Genomic DNA, 15,219 nt, shown 5'->3' on the forward strand with positions numbered 1-15,219 from the left:
TTCTTTTGTGACAAAAAGTGCTGAGAAGTTGAGCTATATGCAGAGACCATCAACCAACCAACCAACAACCATCCACACTCACACTACAGACACGTTAGAGTCCTCACCCTCTTTGGACTGCGGGTAAGCCTGAGTACCTGGAGAACCCACACAGACACAGGTACCACTGTGTCTGAAACGAACCACGTGCTCAATCGGTGCTTGGTTGGTTCAGCACCTGCACCTGCTAAGAACCTGTTTGCTCTTCTACTGGCAAGGAGCCAAGTTAAAGCCATGTCATTGCGTCACCATGAAACCTTACTTCATTGACAAAACACGCACCATACGTCCACAACAACAATGTAGGGTGCTGGCCAGGTGAAAAACACAACTTTTTGTGGCTACTCAACTATACACGTCTGAGGATATAAATGATGATCAAGATTTCGAACATTGAGCATGTTAGGGTTAACGTTTGCTTGGTTACATTAGCTTGAGTGCGCTCGCAATGTTCATGTAGTGGTTAAAGCGCCCAACTCCTGAGGTAACTGGTTCATAATCGATGCTAAACTCTGACCCACCTGCGAAAAAAACGCAAAAGCACCGGTTTTGAGCACACAAAGAAACACAAAGAACCTGTGCTCAGTCAGGCACCGGCTCCAATTTTCAACCGGTTACTTGAAGGGCCAAGGGAGAACCAAGGCCCCCGGGGATCAAACCTTCTTGATGTGAGGTGACACGGTTTGTTTCAAGTGTTCAGAAAAAAAAAAGAAAAGAAATCCACTCTTAAAGAATGTGTTCCAGAGCCCAAAAACCAAACACTGACAGTAGAATTATTTTACAGCCTTTTACTGCTGACAAGACTCACATTTCAGGGCTGTCCCTTTGAAACCAAAACTAACATCGGCATCCAGTTAACAAGGTGACGTAGCTTTCCAAGCAAGCAAAAGCCCTGTCTAGAAATAGAGGCTTGGCTCAACCGTTGTCCTGAAATTGGGCTAGTCCTATTTTCAGTGGTGGCACATGATGGGACAAAAGTGAAATAAACACACAGTAGCCTTCACACCATGTGGTGGCCTGACAAACAAAACCATTATGAATTGTCAACATGGTTTTTTTGGTTGGTTAGACTGGATGCCGAAGGAAGCTTGGGAATGCGTGGAAATGCTTGAATGGAAAGTGGCAGAGTGGATTCCAGGGAGGTCTGCGGCTGTTTTGCCACTGATGGGTGCGTTAAAGCTTGTCACACAAAGCCCGGCAGAAGTACACTCTCTGTAAACTTTCCGGGTTGCTTTTTAAACACAGAGAGTGCCAGCCTACCCAACCAGAGGCACAGACAAAATGTCACAGTAATACACACACATCCACGCAGGGCAACAGCAGTGTGCTAGATTATACGGTTCCTTAGTATTTATGTTACCTTATGTATTTAGATTACATGGCTTCTTTGTATCGAGCAAGTTAAACACACAGGCCATTATTCATGATGCCCGCAGGGAGCCTGTTCAGGAGCAGGGAGGCTGCCGTTTGCCCAGCAGAAGTGTCAGAGTGCAAGGTTGTTGTCGGGCAGGTTGAAGGTGGGCAGACATTCGCCATCACAAATATTTTCTGACAAGTGAGCAAAATTGTTGCAATGACTATGGCAAGGACAACACAGTGGTGCACTGGTTATCACAGTCGCCTCACAGCAGGAAGGCAGCAGGTTGGATCCCCAGGCCTGGGGCCTTTCTGTGTGCAGCATTTTCGCCCTGTATCAGAGGGTGTTCTTCGGCTTCCTCACACTGTCCAAAGGTGTGCACACGAGGCGAATTAGAAATGCTAAATCTGCCATAGGAGTGTATGTAAGTGTGAATGGGTGTTTGTCTTTCTATGTGACACAGCGATAAACTGGGGACTTGTCCAGGGTGTCAGCCCGCCTTCGCCTGAAGACAGCTGGAATTGGTTCCAGCACCACCTGTGGCCCTGAGTGCAGGAGAAGTGGCCATAGAAAATGGATGGATGACTGCTGTTCATCGAAAAAGCATGATGGAAAGACGGAAATCTGAAAATGTTGTTCCTGTGTTGGGATGGTTTCTCTCTGGACACGCTGGCCCCCTACCACAGTCCCACCAACCACACTAGGATAATTGTCCCTAGGTGTGGTATGGCTGTGATATCCCTGTGATGAACTGGTAACTTTACCAGGGTGTAACCCACCTTCACCTCAAGACAACCGAAAGCACAGAATATAAAGTATAAACTCTGTGGGATTTTTAACTTTCCGTATTCCAACACCACTCAGGTCTTCTAAACACTTCATACCAAATGCTTTGTTCTGCCAGTTCTGTCCAGTGGATTACAATTTGTAGAACGTCTGTATTTGGCACTGATGTCTACAATCATATCAAAGCAGTAATAATCCTTCCATATCAGACCACACACAAGTATCTCCCTGATCATTTAGCTCTCAATTTCAACCCTATCTATTCATTTGTTTACCCTATGATGTGGAGGTGCAGAACTTGTCTACCAAACAGCGTGTACCTGCTCTCACCCAATGCAACTATGAGATTGTGCTTCTATCCCACCAACAACTAGGTGCTAAAAATGAAATATGTAGCTCTCCAAAGTTCTCAGGATTCAAACGTTAGACCACCATAATACTCGCTGGCAGACGCTTTAGAAATGATGAGTCCCAGTTCAGTGATAACATTGTGGCCTTGAAAATTAGCGATGTGTGGTCAGGAAATGATTCTACCATGTTTTGATTCCCCTTCATCTCCACTGTGGTCCTTGGTGTTCCAGTCACTTGGATCAGTTTAGGTCCAGTTCATTTGAGGTCATGGTCAGTTTTCCTCATCCTCGTACTTCTTTCGGTCCATTTTGCTAGTCACTCTAGTTTATTGGGAGTTGCCGGGAGAATGCGATGAATTCTAATCATGCTTCCCGCCATGATGGGTTTTACGGCAGCAGTAAAATGTTTAAACAGGAGACAGTTGTGGGCGTAAATCCTCCGGGGACATGTGTAGTGGATGACGTACAGGACGAGGCCTGATTCGTGCAGAGGTGCAAATCATGCACGCTGCTCTGTGGCTGTGACAAAACACTTCAAACATGTCACATAACTCTAAGCATGTCTGTTTTTGTCTCCCGTGCACATGCTGGAATTCCAATATTGACATTTGTATATTTAGACCTTTGGCCTCGTCAGGTTGCCTTCCTGCGCAGCTCAGCTGGATGGGTGTTTTATAATGTTTTGGCTCCAGGGTGGAGGGGCTCTTAATGTTGAAGTAATATTTCCTAATGCACCACGTGCCACTGCTTTTTAAGTATTTGCTGAGTTCTAGGGGTCATGCAGGATTGGAAGATGATGGATTTACCGACAGGAGAATTCTTCAAAAAGAAAAAAAAAAACCTCTGGACACATCTGGTCAACCGTAAAATATTAAGGGATCCTCTCCTCTGGAATATGTTAATCCATCTTGGCGCGTGCGACCAGTCCAAAGAGCGCGCAAAGCCCAGGCTGCTGCCTGCAGCTCGTTCCAGCTAATTTTTGTTAAATGCGTCCATAAGTGGGTCTGGGACATCGTCCACTGTTTTTACTGTGAACACTTGTTGATAAAACGCTCGTGGCTCGAATCGTTGTGTGATTAATGCAGATAAAGGCCATCAAGTTAAACAGTCTGAAGGAGGGGAATTCTAGGAGCCCAGCTGCACTGACACAAGTCGGCCTGACCGCTGCTCCTCACTTATCCCCTCTTTCTAATCACTGCATTCACTTGCTTGATTCAGCCATGTGACAGAAGTTCAGCATGATCAGCCGGCTGGACGTCAAAAGGTCACGGTGAAAATCGATTACAAACATTAATATCTATAGATTTTCTTTTCTTATCTTATCTATTAGATTATCTTCAGTCATTTTGCAGCAAAACTTCAGGGTCTGGACCCTTCTAGATGTTTTTTCAGTGAGACAGGGTGCATTGTGGGTGAAAGTTTAACCACAGTGTTGAAACAGAGATGAACAAGCCCAACTCCCTTTCCACTGAGGCAGGTTAGAGTGTCCGATTAACCCAACCCATGGGGCAGTGTCCTGAGGAGGTAAGCCAAAGGATGGGGAAGGACACGTGCATTTGATGCAGACAGGTTGTCACCTCGAAGTTGAACACATTTGCCCTTCTCCAAAATGTGTTGACTTTAAATGAAGTGGTCCAAAACACGATCCAAATAAGCAACTTTTAACACGTAAAATGTTGTTTTCCATCACAGAGCATTCAGTGGGAAGGGGAAAGAGTGGAGGCTTTTGCATCAAAAAAATATACATAATTGAATAAAACCTCAGCAGAGCTAACAAAAACAGCATGGAGAGATCTCGATGTTCAGAGCATCCAGCAAAAAGGCTCAGCTTCCTGAGGTATCAGTTGGAGCAGAAACAAATGAAGCTGTACTTATAAATCTTGATTAATCCCTCAATCTAGCTGTTTATACAGTCCTCCACACTACTATCATACCTGACATCAATCAGATTTCTGGCTTTGGGAAGTTTAAAAAATGGATACCTCCTTGAAAACCTTTCTGGGTCTCGGCTGTCAGATTTGCAGGTCCTGTTGATACTCTGCCTCAGTATATTAGCTGCATGGTTCTAATGTTGATGAACAACTGGTCAATGGCCGATCCAAGGAGGGACTTAGCAACGGGACTATTGTCATATACACGTTTAACTACTTAAAAAAGAAAGAGAGAAAAAGGTGATTATGCAAAAAAGAAAAATGTGTTTATACATTTTTGCCATCAAATAAAAAAGCACATGACAATTATAACTTCATAAACAATATTAAACAATTAAAAAAAAAATAAAAAAAATTATAAATTCAAACTTCGGTCCAATGACTTTCCTTCAGTATCTGCAGCTATCAATATCCTATCCTCTGAAAATATCCTCACATTGTGGAGGGGAATAAGCTATTGTAGCCTTTCCTTGTTTATTTGAAAGATGTGACCTTTCAACTTTCTGCGACGCTCGATCTGCCATAACTTACAGCAGCTCTGTGTATGCATCAACTGTCACGCGCTGCTTTTAGGGGCCTTCTAGACTAAACCACATTGGTCATAAAATAGGCAAAAGTAAGAAAAAAATGTTGGGCTTGTTTAATACTGTTTCAAACACATAAACTTAATAATCCCATGTTTCATAATAAATCCCAGCAAGAGCCGAGGCTGAAGAGGTGCAGCAGTAGCACGGGCCATTTTATTTTAGCCTCTTTATTGTTTTGTTTGCGTTCTCCAGCAGTGACGAGCAGTGGACTTTTGTTTGTCTCTTCTTGTCACTGGTGTGTTCTTCTGCCAATTCCTTTAGTGATTACTACTTGTACTTTTAAGATTGCGCAGCGCCGTAACACTGTCATCGATTCTAAATCCAGTAAATGGGGAAGATGAAAAAAAGGCCACTGGGCTTTTTTGGATAGTTCTTCAAAAGCCCAGCTCTGTGTTTACAGGTTGAGAAAAGGGCTGGGCTCAGGGACATGGAGCCTGCAGTCTTTTACAACGCTGTCTTGTCTGTCATTTGACAGTGGAATGCCGTACAGTCCCTGTTCCTCCTCCTCCTCCCTCCTCCCTCTCAGCTCAGCAAACAGATCCTGTTATATTTTCCATTTGAAAAATCCTAGGGGTCACCGGTGTGTCTGCGGCGGCTGAAGCCAGATCGGGGTTTTCCTATAAACAAGTGCACAGGCTGTATTTAAACAGGCAGTGGCACCTGACGCCAAAACACTTGTGAGACTCTGTTAGTGGCCAAGCTTGCCATAAGTCACTTGAGGGAATCAAGTAAATATTGTCATAATGGCTCTACCATTCTTTATCATAGACTGGTAAAAGTTGTGACTCTTGGCAATTCTCTAAAAAAAAAAAAAATAAAATAAACTGACGCATGCATCAAGCCAGTTCCTTATCATTATCAGTGCAATGATTTAGTTTCACACAAATCCTCTGACAACACCCATTATAACAGCAGTGAGTGAATGCCTAAGCGTAGAGAACACAACATTCTCAACAACACACTTTGTCACTCATCAATATTGACAACCTACAATATCAGTAGTCAGTTTATGTAAAAAGGCAGGGGGCACAATTTCAGGAATCAATGGCCACAAAAGTGTCTATTAAAAAGTACTGGCTAGTGGATGGCTAGTGTGGTGGTTAGCCATGGTGCCATGGATTAGGAAACTAATCTGATAGGACAATTCTAAATGTGATGGTCAGGTGATTCAGTGATTTAATCACATCCTAAAATGTTCCTCTTCTTTTCAGACTCTCATGGCTGTACCATCCTGATGTTACAGGAGATTACTAGATTAGCCACAGAGTGATGGTCAGTTCATTTATTTTTCTAATAGTGGAGAAAACAAAATCTAAACTGACCTTTATAAGAATATTCATTGCTTAGATGGAAGTAGCCAATTATGGTGCGCAAACTCAAAATGTGCAAAACAAATGTTGTGAATCAGTAATCGTAAGATCCTCCACACTGACTGTAGTGCACATTTCCAATCATCAGTTGGAAATCCTGGACTAATTCCACAGTAAATATCACTGGCTATGAAAGCTTCCCGTAAAATTTGGCCTCACTTCAGCTCAACCGGTGGTTGCCTGCAGGTGGTGGAGAGTGTGCAGGACCAAAAGGAAGAAAAATAAACGAGCTGTGACCCATTCAAAGAATAATTTCTCACTATCACTGAAAGCCGACAAGGCCACCAAAGTAAATTCCTGGACCTTTGGCTTCAAAAATATGCTTATTATCGGAAGTATGTCATAATTCAACATGAAATACTGCAACCTTTTCTTTAGCGTCCAAATTAGATAGCTCGACTCCAGTAACCCTGCTCATGGGGGCCACAAAGAATGACACTTAAACAGTGTGATTAAGGAAAATGCAGAGTAAAATCTTTGTCTTTATTAAGGAATTTACTTAATTGCCATTATTGTCTCTTCTTTTACCTGCAAAAATATTCAGAGTGGATCATCTTCAAGGATGACATCAACAAGTAAGCTCTCCCGGCAATAACTCAGACACTGCCAGGTAATAAAGATTAACTTCCAACCACACGGAGGCTCATAAACACGCCGAGTCCGGTGGCCGTCTGTTCATCTCGTCGCTTCTTAATCTGTAAGTCATTACAGAGAAGGGCAGATAGTCCAACAGACATTTGTCCCGACTGATTGTCCATCGATAGAGGAACAACTGTTAAGTGGGAGCTCCTATCGGCTCATCTTGATGGGTCTCCAAGTGCCACGTGTCTCAGCTCTTGTTGTGTTGACACAGAAATACAAGCCCCTGTTCTGTTAGCACACACAGATAGCATCAGAGCCTGGCTCTCTTCAAGGCATCTCTGTTTTCCTTACCCCCCCGCCCCCCTGTTTTCATCCACACGTTTTCCTCTAAGGCTTGGCATTTTTTGGTGTCATAAAAAGCAGCAGATTTACAGATAGCCTATTGCGGCATGGATATTATGAGGCATAGAGTCAATGCAGGGCATTACTGTTGAGCCCACCCCCACCCCCAGTCTATCTCCTCCAACTCTTCCCTGTGTGGCTTGTCACTGTGGTATAAATTGTCAGCGAGGGTCCTATCTGTGTCTGGGTGGGCTCTGGGATGGCTTTTAAGGCAGAGCCCATCAGTTAAGGCTTCATTAAAGAGGATTCCCCTCAATGCTGCATGGAGGAGTCTCTTCCAGCCTTTTAACTGTCTTTGATTTACTCTCACTGTTGTTTCTGAGGTGAATGCAAAGGTTTCCTATTTTTCCCTACGGACTGTTTTTGTATAGCACTGAACTCTAACACCACTTTTAAGTTCCCTCAACCATAAGACATGTAATCTGTGTGTGTCTAGATATGGGCTGAGGAGATGCAGCGTCCTTTTGTATTGTTTCCTGGAAAAGGCAGATCCGAATAACAGAAACGTGACGGGGCAACTTTGAGAGCTTTGCAGCGATAACGCATTGGCCAAGATAAAATGCTCTGGCATCATATCCGCAGGACAGCTGCTTGTTTAGCGAATGCACTCTGTGGACTTTTTTTTTTTTTTCAATTTGCTACTGATAGACCAACACGGGAGTCGCAAGGAGATTTCTAAGGGAGGTTATTAATCTTAGATTTGGAGTTTGGGGGTTAACCACCATCTTGGCAGCTAAAGGGAACAGACGTTACAAATGTGGGAAGACACCCAGGAGGCCTACAGAGTCCAGTCTGCCTTATGGCCAACAGATGGCTGCCACATTTACAATGCGTTGTATTGGACAGCAGTTAGAAACACTCGGGCTATGTTTTTTGCTGGCTGAAATCGGTCCCAATTTGCAAGATTATTGCACGTCATTCGCCCAAATCGGTTGACTCATTCATCATGACTCAGTCAAAACATGGGGGGTTACGGTAGTGCCGCAGCATTTTGGCTAAATGGGGCAGTGAGTTGAAGAGGTGAAAAAATGACAAGAAAGATTAACAACTTTGGCTGAGATACACAGACTGAGACACCTCTCAGATACCCCGCATAAAGACTTGCATCGAGTAAAGCACTCAACACTGTGGTGGCCATTAATATTTCTGCTTCATAAACTACCTCTCAATTGCACTTTGACGCTGGATAAGGTCATCTTCTCTTTGATTCTGTTCCCCTTATTTGTTATTTGTGGTATTTTTGATACACTTATTTGAATGCACTACAACACTACAACACTAGACAACACTAGAATTTAGATAGACTAGACTAGAGTTTTTTAATAAAATATTCCAACCCAGCAATAATGATACAATACTTAAATTGATGTTGTCGCTGAACTGCCAAACATAGTTTAGTGTTTAATTTTTAATGTAAAGAATGAATGAAATGGAAGATGATTTTATACAGCAGAGCCCTTCACCCATGTTTGAGAATGCCTGAAGTCTGAGTGTGACCATGATGATCCCTGCTTATGACCATTGTCACAAGTACAGTTCACAAATGGCTGGTCCAATCTGCAGGAGGGTTGGGAGCAACTGTCTGCAACCTTAATGGTAAACTACGTATATCCTGTCCCTGGAGAACTTTACGTCATTCCATAAAAATAAATAAAAAATAACTGACTGATGTCACACTTTGTAATTTCATACATCTGATAGGCTTAATTAGTTTGCAGCTATCATTAATTAAAGCATTCAGTGGAGCTGCTCTGTTAAAATTTAATTCAAGAAGTTCTGAATAAAGATTTCATGTCAACTTTTTACATGTGACATGGTTTGTTCCAATCTGGTGTTTCATATGTTGCTGCATTGTGGTGTGAGGTGATACACACATTTTTCTTTTGTGCTATTTAGCCTTCAGTTTCTCTTTTCTCCTTTGATGGAGCATTCATGTCCTAGCATTGGTAAATTTTCTTATGGACTTTTTGAACAGTTCAATGTTTCTTTTTTGCAACCATTTAAGTGGGCAAATATGTTTCATTCTTGTGGAATTTTAAATGTACTATATTCAACTTTTTTGTGCTATTATACTTGTAAGCCATATTTGCTAGTAAAGAAACGTCACAAGTCATTAACATCAATACAGAGCATGTGCAGAAAGAATCCAGACAACATTCCATTTCACCATTTACATGATATAATTTTACTTTTAATCGGTTAGGGAAAAATAATATTTTACCCCTCTGAAACCGAATGAAATTTAATTCAGCAGGGTTCTGTTTATTCTGATTGAGATATTTACATAGGGCTTTTATTTACTTGAACAACTAAATGAACTATTGGAATATTTTTCTCCATGTAAACCCTGCTTATGTAAATGGAATAAAAACTGATGTTTGGTCAGTGTTTTCTTAGAGTCTCAGACCCTTAAACATGTTTTATCCTAATGGTAAATCTGTGCAGTTTGGATCTAAAATACTGTTTTTCTTGTTGCGGTAGCTCAACCATAAAACTGTCATCTTGAAAATATCACGACATGCTGACAGAGCCCTTTTTTTATTTAAACATAAGACTTTTATAAGACGTTGAATACATTTCCGAAAGATTTAAGTCCTGAAGGTAAAGGATAGCTTCTCCAAACAGAGCTTATTAAAGATAACAACCATGTATGTTTGCTGTGCCCTATGGTGCTGCTTTCAGGTGATATACTCTGTGGAACTTAGACAGCCTGTGCAAAAAGATTTGACCTGGTTGGAATCTGAGCGTTGGGGTTCATTTTTCATATCGACACCTCGTGGGGGCTGTTGAAGCTACTGAACGTGCAGAATTGAGTTGTGTTTAATATTCACCACGGGTGTCAGAGCCCTCTGTAAATGGCGCAAATTGATAAGTTGGCTACGGTGGTGGCCGACAGGGAGCATAGGAGTTTGAAAGTGCTTTTCAGACTTCTAACAAACAGACGCTCCCCATTGTCTGCCTGGGCTCAGATGGACCGCTGAAAAGAGAAAAGAGAAACAAAATCTGGCACTCGCCTTAACACTAACATGGCTGCAATCCAGCTCCTAGCACCGCAGAGCCTTTTTTTTTCCAAATGCAAACATTCAAATGACTGTTTGCTGTGTCTTTCATGCTAGTTCAAACTCAATTAATGTTGGCTCTCGAGCCGTTACAGCTGAGCGAGGCGGCAGTCTGAGTCAAGCGCTCTCACTGCAATGAGTAAGCTCATTCGCTGTGCCTCCTTCTCTCTTGAAAGGGGAGCTGAGGTGACCCAAGAAGAGATGTCATCCACCGGAGACTGACGTAGAGGACCATGAATGCTGTGGAGTGCTCCGAAATCCTGCTTAATGGTCCAGAGGCTGGACAGGGTTCTGGACACCTGCAGAGGGCTGCATGGGGTCATGGAGACACCAGACAGCTCAAGGAGAGGAAGAATCATACACTGCGGAAGTGCGAGGAAGTCTTGCCATTGAAAGAGGGTCACCGCGGTGAGTTTGGATTTAATTTCTCCTGTAAATCAAAGAATCAACTTTGCAATGACAGCAAATGGCCAGAGTGGGCAGACAGATACATCGGTCTGTCTTGGAACAGCCAGGTTTTAACTCTGAAATCCAGACCATCCACCTTGCATACGTCAAACAGACTATTTTCAATAAGCTCCCTTCCCAGATAGGGGAGGTACAAGAACAAAGACAGACTATTCCAAGCTACTCTGATAAACCATACCAGGAAGTGGAAAAACTACTATGATATATAAGCAATGAGTACTGCTAAAGAGATCGGCGTAGAGTGCTATGGCAGCAGTTTTGTCAGAAATCCTGCTGGGCGACATTGCCTTGCTTGACTCCAGATTGGCTTTGGCTAGTCCATTGCACACTGCAGTGCATAGGTGCTAGCCTCATGGAGGTGATCCACAGCTAACGCTGCATAGCAGCAAATCTGATTGGTCCAACTGAATTTCTTAAACAGATTGTTTGGCCAGTCATGTTACAAGATGGACATAGAAAAAAGCTACGACTGGTCAGTCAAGAAGGACCCCGGTAGGACAAGTACAAAGGGTTATCAGTAATAAGCAACATGTTTTACTGTGAAAGTTTGTTACTTGATATTGTGTGGTATTACTGCTTGGCAGTAGACTAACAAAATGTGAGGCACTATACATTACAGGGTGTCATTTGGGTATAATCTGTGAGGTTAAAATATTCTTTCAATGAGATTTGCTACAGAACACTGACATTTAGTCCTTGAGGGCAACGGCTTTTAACAACAGCTTATGTCTGCCGCCTGTCACTGAACTTTACTCCTTTTGCTTTGCTTTGTGTGTGCTAAATCAGCCCTTTGTGATGTCACAAACATTACATTGACAGCTGGTTAAGCAAAAACAGACTGCCACGTGTATGTTCCAACTACTTAGACTGCTCCATGACTACCTTGTTTTCACCTCGTTCCAAACAATGTACAACATTGTGTCATTTCCAGCTGACACAATGTCAGAGAACTAAATATGCTATGAAAATCAAAAAAGATATTTTTCAGCTATACCAAATACATTTTTTCTATTGTGCACTTCTATAATATATATATATGTATATATATATATATATATATATACCTATATTTCACATTGCAAATTGACAAGGCTAGCATGGCTTTAAATGCCACTGGCATCTCAAGGGTTTGAAGGTGAAAGCATCAAAAGAATCCAGTGATTTGAGTCTTTATTTTTAGGGCCTATGTATCCCTGTGGACTCTCAGAATAGTGTTAGCAACAAAGCGTTTGGCTCTGCAATTCGAGACGCTGTAAAGTTTTCCATGATGTCATGTGTAGTCGGGAGTGTAGGGAGTCAAACAGACAGATGAACGTGAACTGGGACCTCCTTTAATTCAGACTTAAGTTTGACTGACAGCAAAAACATGAAGAGTGAGGAGGTCAGAATGCGACTCCTTGTCCTATGTCACTCTGCTTGCACAAGACTCTTAATGAGATACACAAACACTTTCTTCATCTACTGACGATATTAAATAACCTGTTCAAACCTCATTAAGAACTTGACAGCGTCTCATTTACTCCATGTGCATAGGCGCTCTTAAACCTTTTTCCTAGATTGAAGGTGTAATGTTGAATCTGGAAACATAAATCCCAATGTTTTAACTCTAAATACCATACAACATATTTACATTTTTTAGGAATTACATGATGTTTACATAGGGGAAAAGTATTCACCTCAAGGTTAATAATATTTGCTTTTAAACCCCCTTGAGCCTTTTTAATGTCAGAGGCTCCAGAGTCTATTTATTTATTCATTCAGCATTGTGATTTAAATAAAAATAATATGGGGCATGGAAAAGATTCCATCAAAACAGAACCGTATATATCTGGTGTGGTGCAAACATAAAAAGTTCCAGACTAATGCCCCTTTTAAAAAAAAAAAAAAAAACTAAAAGCCAAAAATAAAAATAAAATGAAAAAAAAAATGCTGTTATTAGCCAAAAAGTTGGATGCGGGAAAAGTTCCAACACCGAAAACCTTTGTGACTTCGTTTTGCTTGTGTGCATAAGTAGTAGTAGTACAGTAGTTGGTGTTGTGTTTTACATGCTTTATTACTCTTATCATCACATATACGGTACATATATATATAGATGTATATATATATGTATATATATATATATATACATATATATATATGTATGTATATATATATATATATATATATATATATATATATATACATACATATATATATATATATGTATATATACATGTATATATATATATATATATATATATATATATATATATATATATATATATATATATATATATATATATATATACATATATATATACATATACATATATATATATATATATATATATATACATATATATATATATATATATGTATATATATATATACAAGTTGTCTGTTTCCAGACAACTTGTCTGGAAACAGCAACCTTAATACCATGTTATAGCCAAATTATATCATAGCCTTTGTTGTTCCCTTTAGAGAAGATGGCAAGTTATGCCACACAGGGTCAAGAAGCTGTAGCAGGAAGATCACATAATCAATTGAGAACTAGAAGTCCACACTGAAAGTGCTTACTTTGTGACTGAATAAAGGTGAAAGTGAGGAAACAGTTTTCACGTCAACCATCGACTAGTGCAGCAGGTACTGAAAAGCTCTGATGAGTGTGTTCATTGTTTAATCTTTTCCATGTCGAAGCCTAAAAAGCTGAGTAAATAGTTCACTAAGGCGATAATTTTGAAATTACCTTTATTTTCAATTGAAAGCCTGAACGTTTCCCAGATGCTGCCGTGATTTCCTTTGAATTTCATTGATTGGAATTCTAACCTTTCACAAAGGGTTGAACGTCAAAGGGGGATGGTAACAGAGGCAAACTTTCAGTTTTGGGTAAAGTGTTTTTTTTTTTTTTTTTTTTATATATATATAAGGTACAAGTTGAAAAAGTATCTCATCATCATTACATCAGGCCTGTTAATCGGCGAGATGTCCCATTCGTCAGTTGAACAGTGTCAAACGTTGTAACTCCTGATGTCCTAATGTGTTAAACACCAGTTAAAACTCATATACTTTAAATTTGGCCAACACTCTAAATTTAATTAAGACAAAAGGAAAGCTTGAAGACAGGATGAGGGTTGTTTGGCAGCTCAGGACTCTTAACAGGACTGGAGTTCTATTTCTCTACTCAATGTTGATTGGGTTCTGTGCTGCAGTGAGGCCGATTCCTCTCATCTGGAGGAGATTAGTGAGCGATGCTGATAGAAGTGATGAGGCTGACACTTAATCAATTAATGTGGCTTAACATGGGTCTGCTCGTTGTGTAGAGCAGTGTGCCTGGAACTGACTGTTCCATTTTCATCAGGAGAAATTAACGCAACTCTCTAATTATAGACAGACATGGCAGGGATGAAATGAGCCTTCTGCTCTACATTAAGCAGAAAAAAGGAGATTAGAAATAAAAAGATATTAGCACAGGCATGATAATAAAAACCTGTTCTTAAAGTATTCAAAAACAGTTCCCCTTAATCCAAACTGTTGTCTGCAGATCTGGCTGGCTTTTTCTCTCAACCGCAATAAAAATAAAATAATAATGATAAAAAAAAAAAAACACGAACATTTACAGCTGCTGTTGTGTGTGTTTAATAACAAAGGCAACGGGTGTGACGTACGCACATGCAATTTCCATGCTGTTGTCTTTAGTTCCTCATTGATCCATGAAATTACAAGAAGGTTCATTCATCATCGGAGCGACGCAGAGAGAGCAGCAGACCCCTAAAGTCAGAGCAGAGTTGATGAGCACAACAGTTGGACGTGACAAAGGGCAAATATTACCTCAGTGCGCTCAGGCCATAAACAGGTTTATTGTTTAGCGGCCCGCCTGTGTGGTAGAGCTAAAAAAAAATATATATGTTTTAAAAGAGCAGCACCAGCAGGGAAAGCATTAAATAAGAATGTGCATATGATAGGAAGGTTTTCAAAAGAATGAAAGAAAAGCCCCGGCGAATGTGTTTGTAGTACTGGCCCAAGTTTGTAATTGGTTTCATATTTTGTTACGCTACAATAAAACTTATTGAAAGGTAAACCGGAGTTCTCTGAGCTCAGACACATAAATAAATCTGCGTTACCTTTGTTGCAAAAATGCAGAGCATCTCCTCATGCCAAGGGTTCTGTTAACTAGACATTGATGCCCAACCATTTTTTTATTCCTTCTTTTTTTATTTATTTATTTTTAACCCACTCGCCCCTGCCAAGTGCTGCTCACCTATCTGGAATGTACAGTTAAAATTGCTTTTGCGGCTAACATAAATAC

The 15,219-nt window shown here is 40.8% G+C and overlaps 1 protein-coding gene and 1 long non-coding RNA gene across 12 annotated transcripts in view; one reads left to right on the forward strand and one right to left on the reverse strand.

The window, feature by feature from the left end:
• myocd (myocardin) overlaps positions 1-15,219 on the forward strand; it is a 102,249-nt gene that overhangs the window by 38,020 nt on the left and 49,010 nt on the right. For 9 of the 11 annotated variants that reach the window (XM_076033705.1, XM_076033701.1, XM_076033707.1 and 6 more), the window contains one exon: positions 10,640-10,871. In XM_076033705.1, coding sequence (XP_075889820.1) covers positions 10,697-10,871 — 175 coding nt within the window. In that variant the 5' untranslated portion in view covers positions 10,640-10,696. Of the gene's footprint in view, positions 1-10,639; positions 10,872-11,352; positions 11,424-15,219 lie in introns of those variants that run through there. The other 2 variants (XM_076033706.1, XM_076033711.1) reach the window with 1 other exon arrangement.
• LOC142893284 (uncharacterized) overlaps positions 1-15,219 on the reverse strand; it is a 47,245-nt gene that overhangs the window by 3,317 nt on the left and 28,709 nt on the right. The gene's annotated exons all lie outside the window — the stretch shown is intronic.

The sequence above is a fragment of the Nelusetta ayraudi genome, unplaced genomic scaffold (assembly GCF_046127955.1).
Source record: "Nelusetta ayraudi isolate G7.1 ecotype Tasmania unplaced genomic scaffold, CSIRO-AGI_Nayr_v1 ptg000042l, whole genome shotgun sequence".
NCBI classification, from domain to species: Eukaryota; Metazoa; Chordata; class Actinopteri; order Tetraodontiformes; family Monacanthidae; genus Nelusetta; species Nelusetta ayraudi.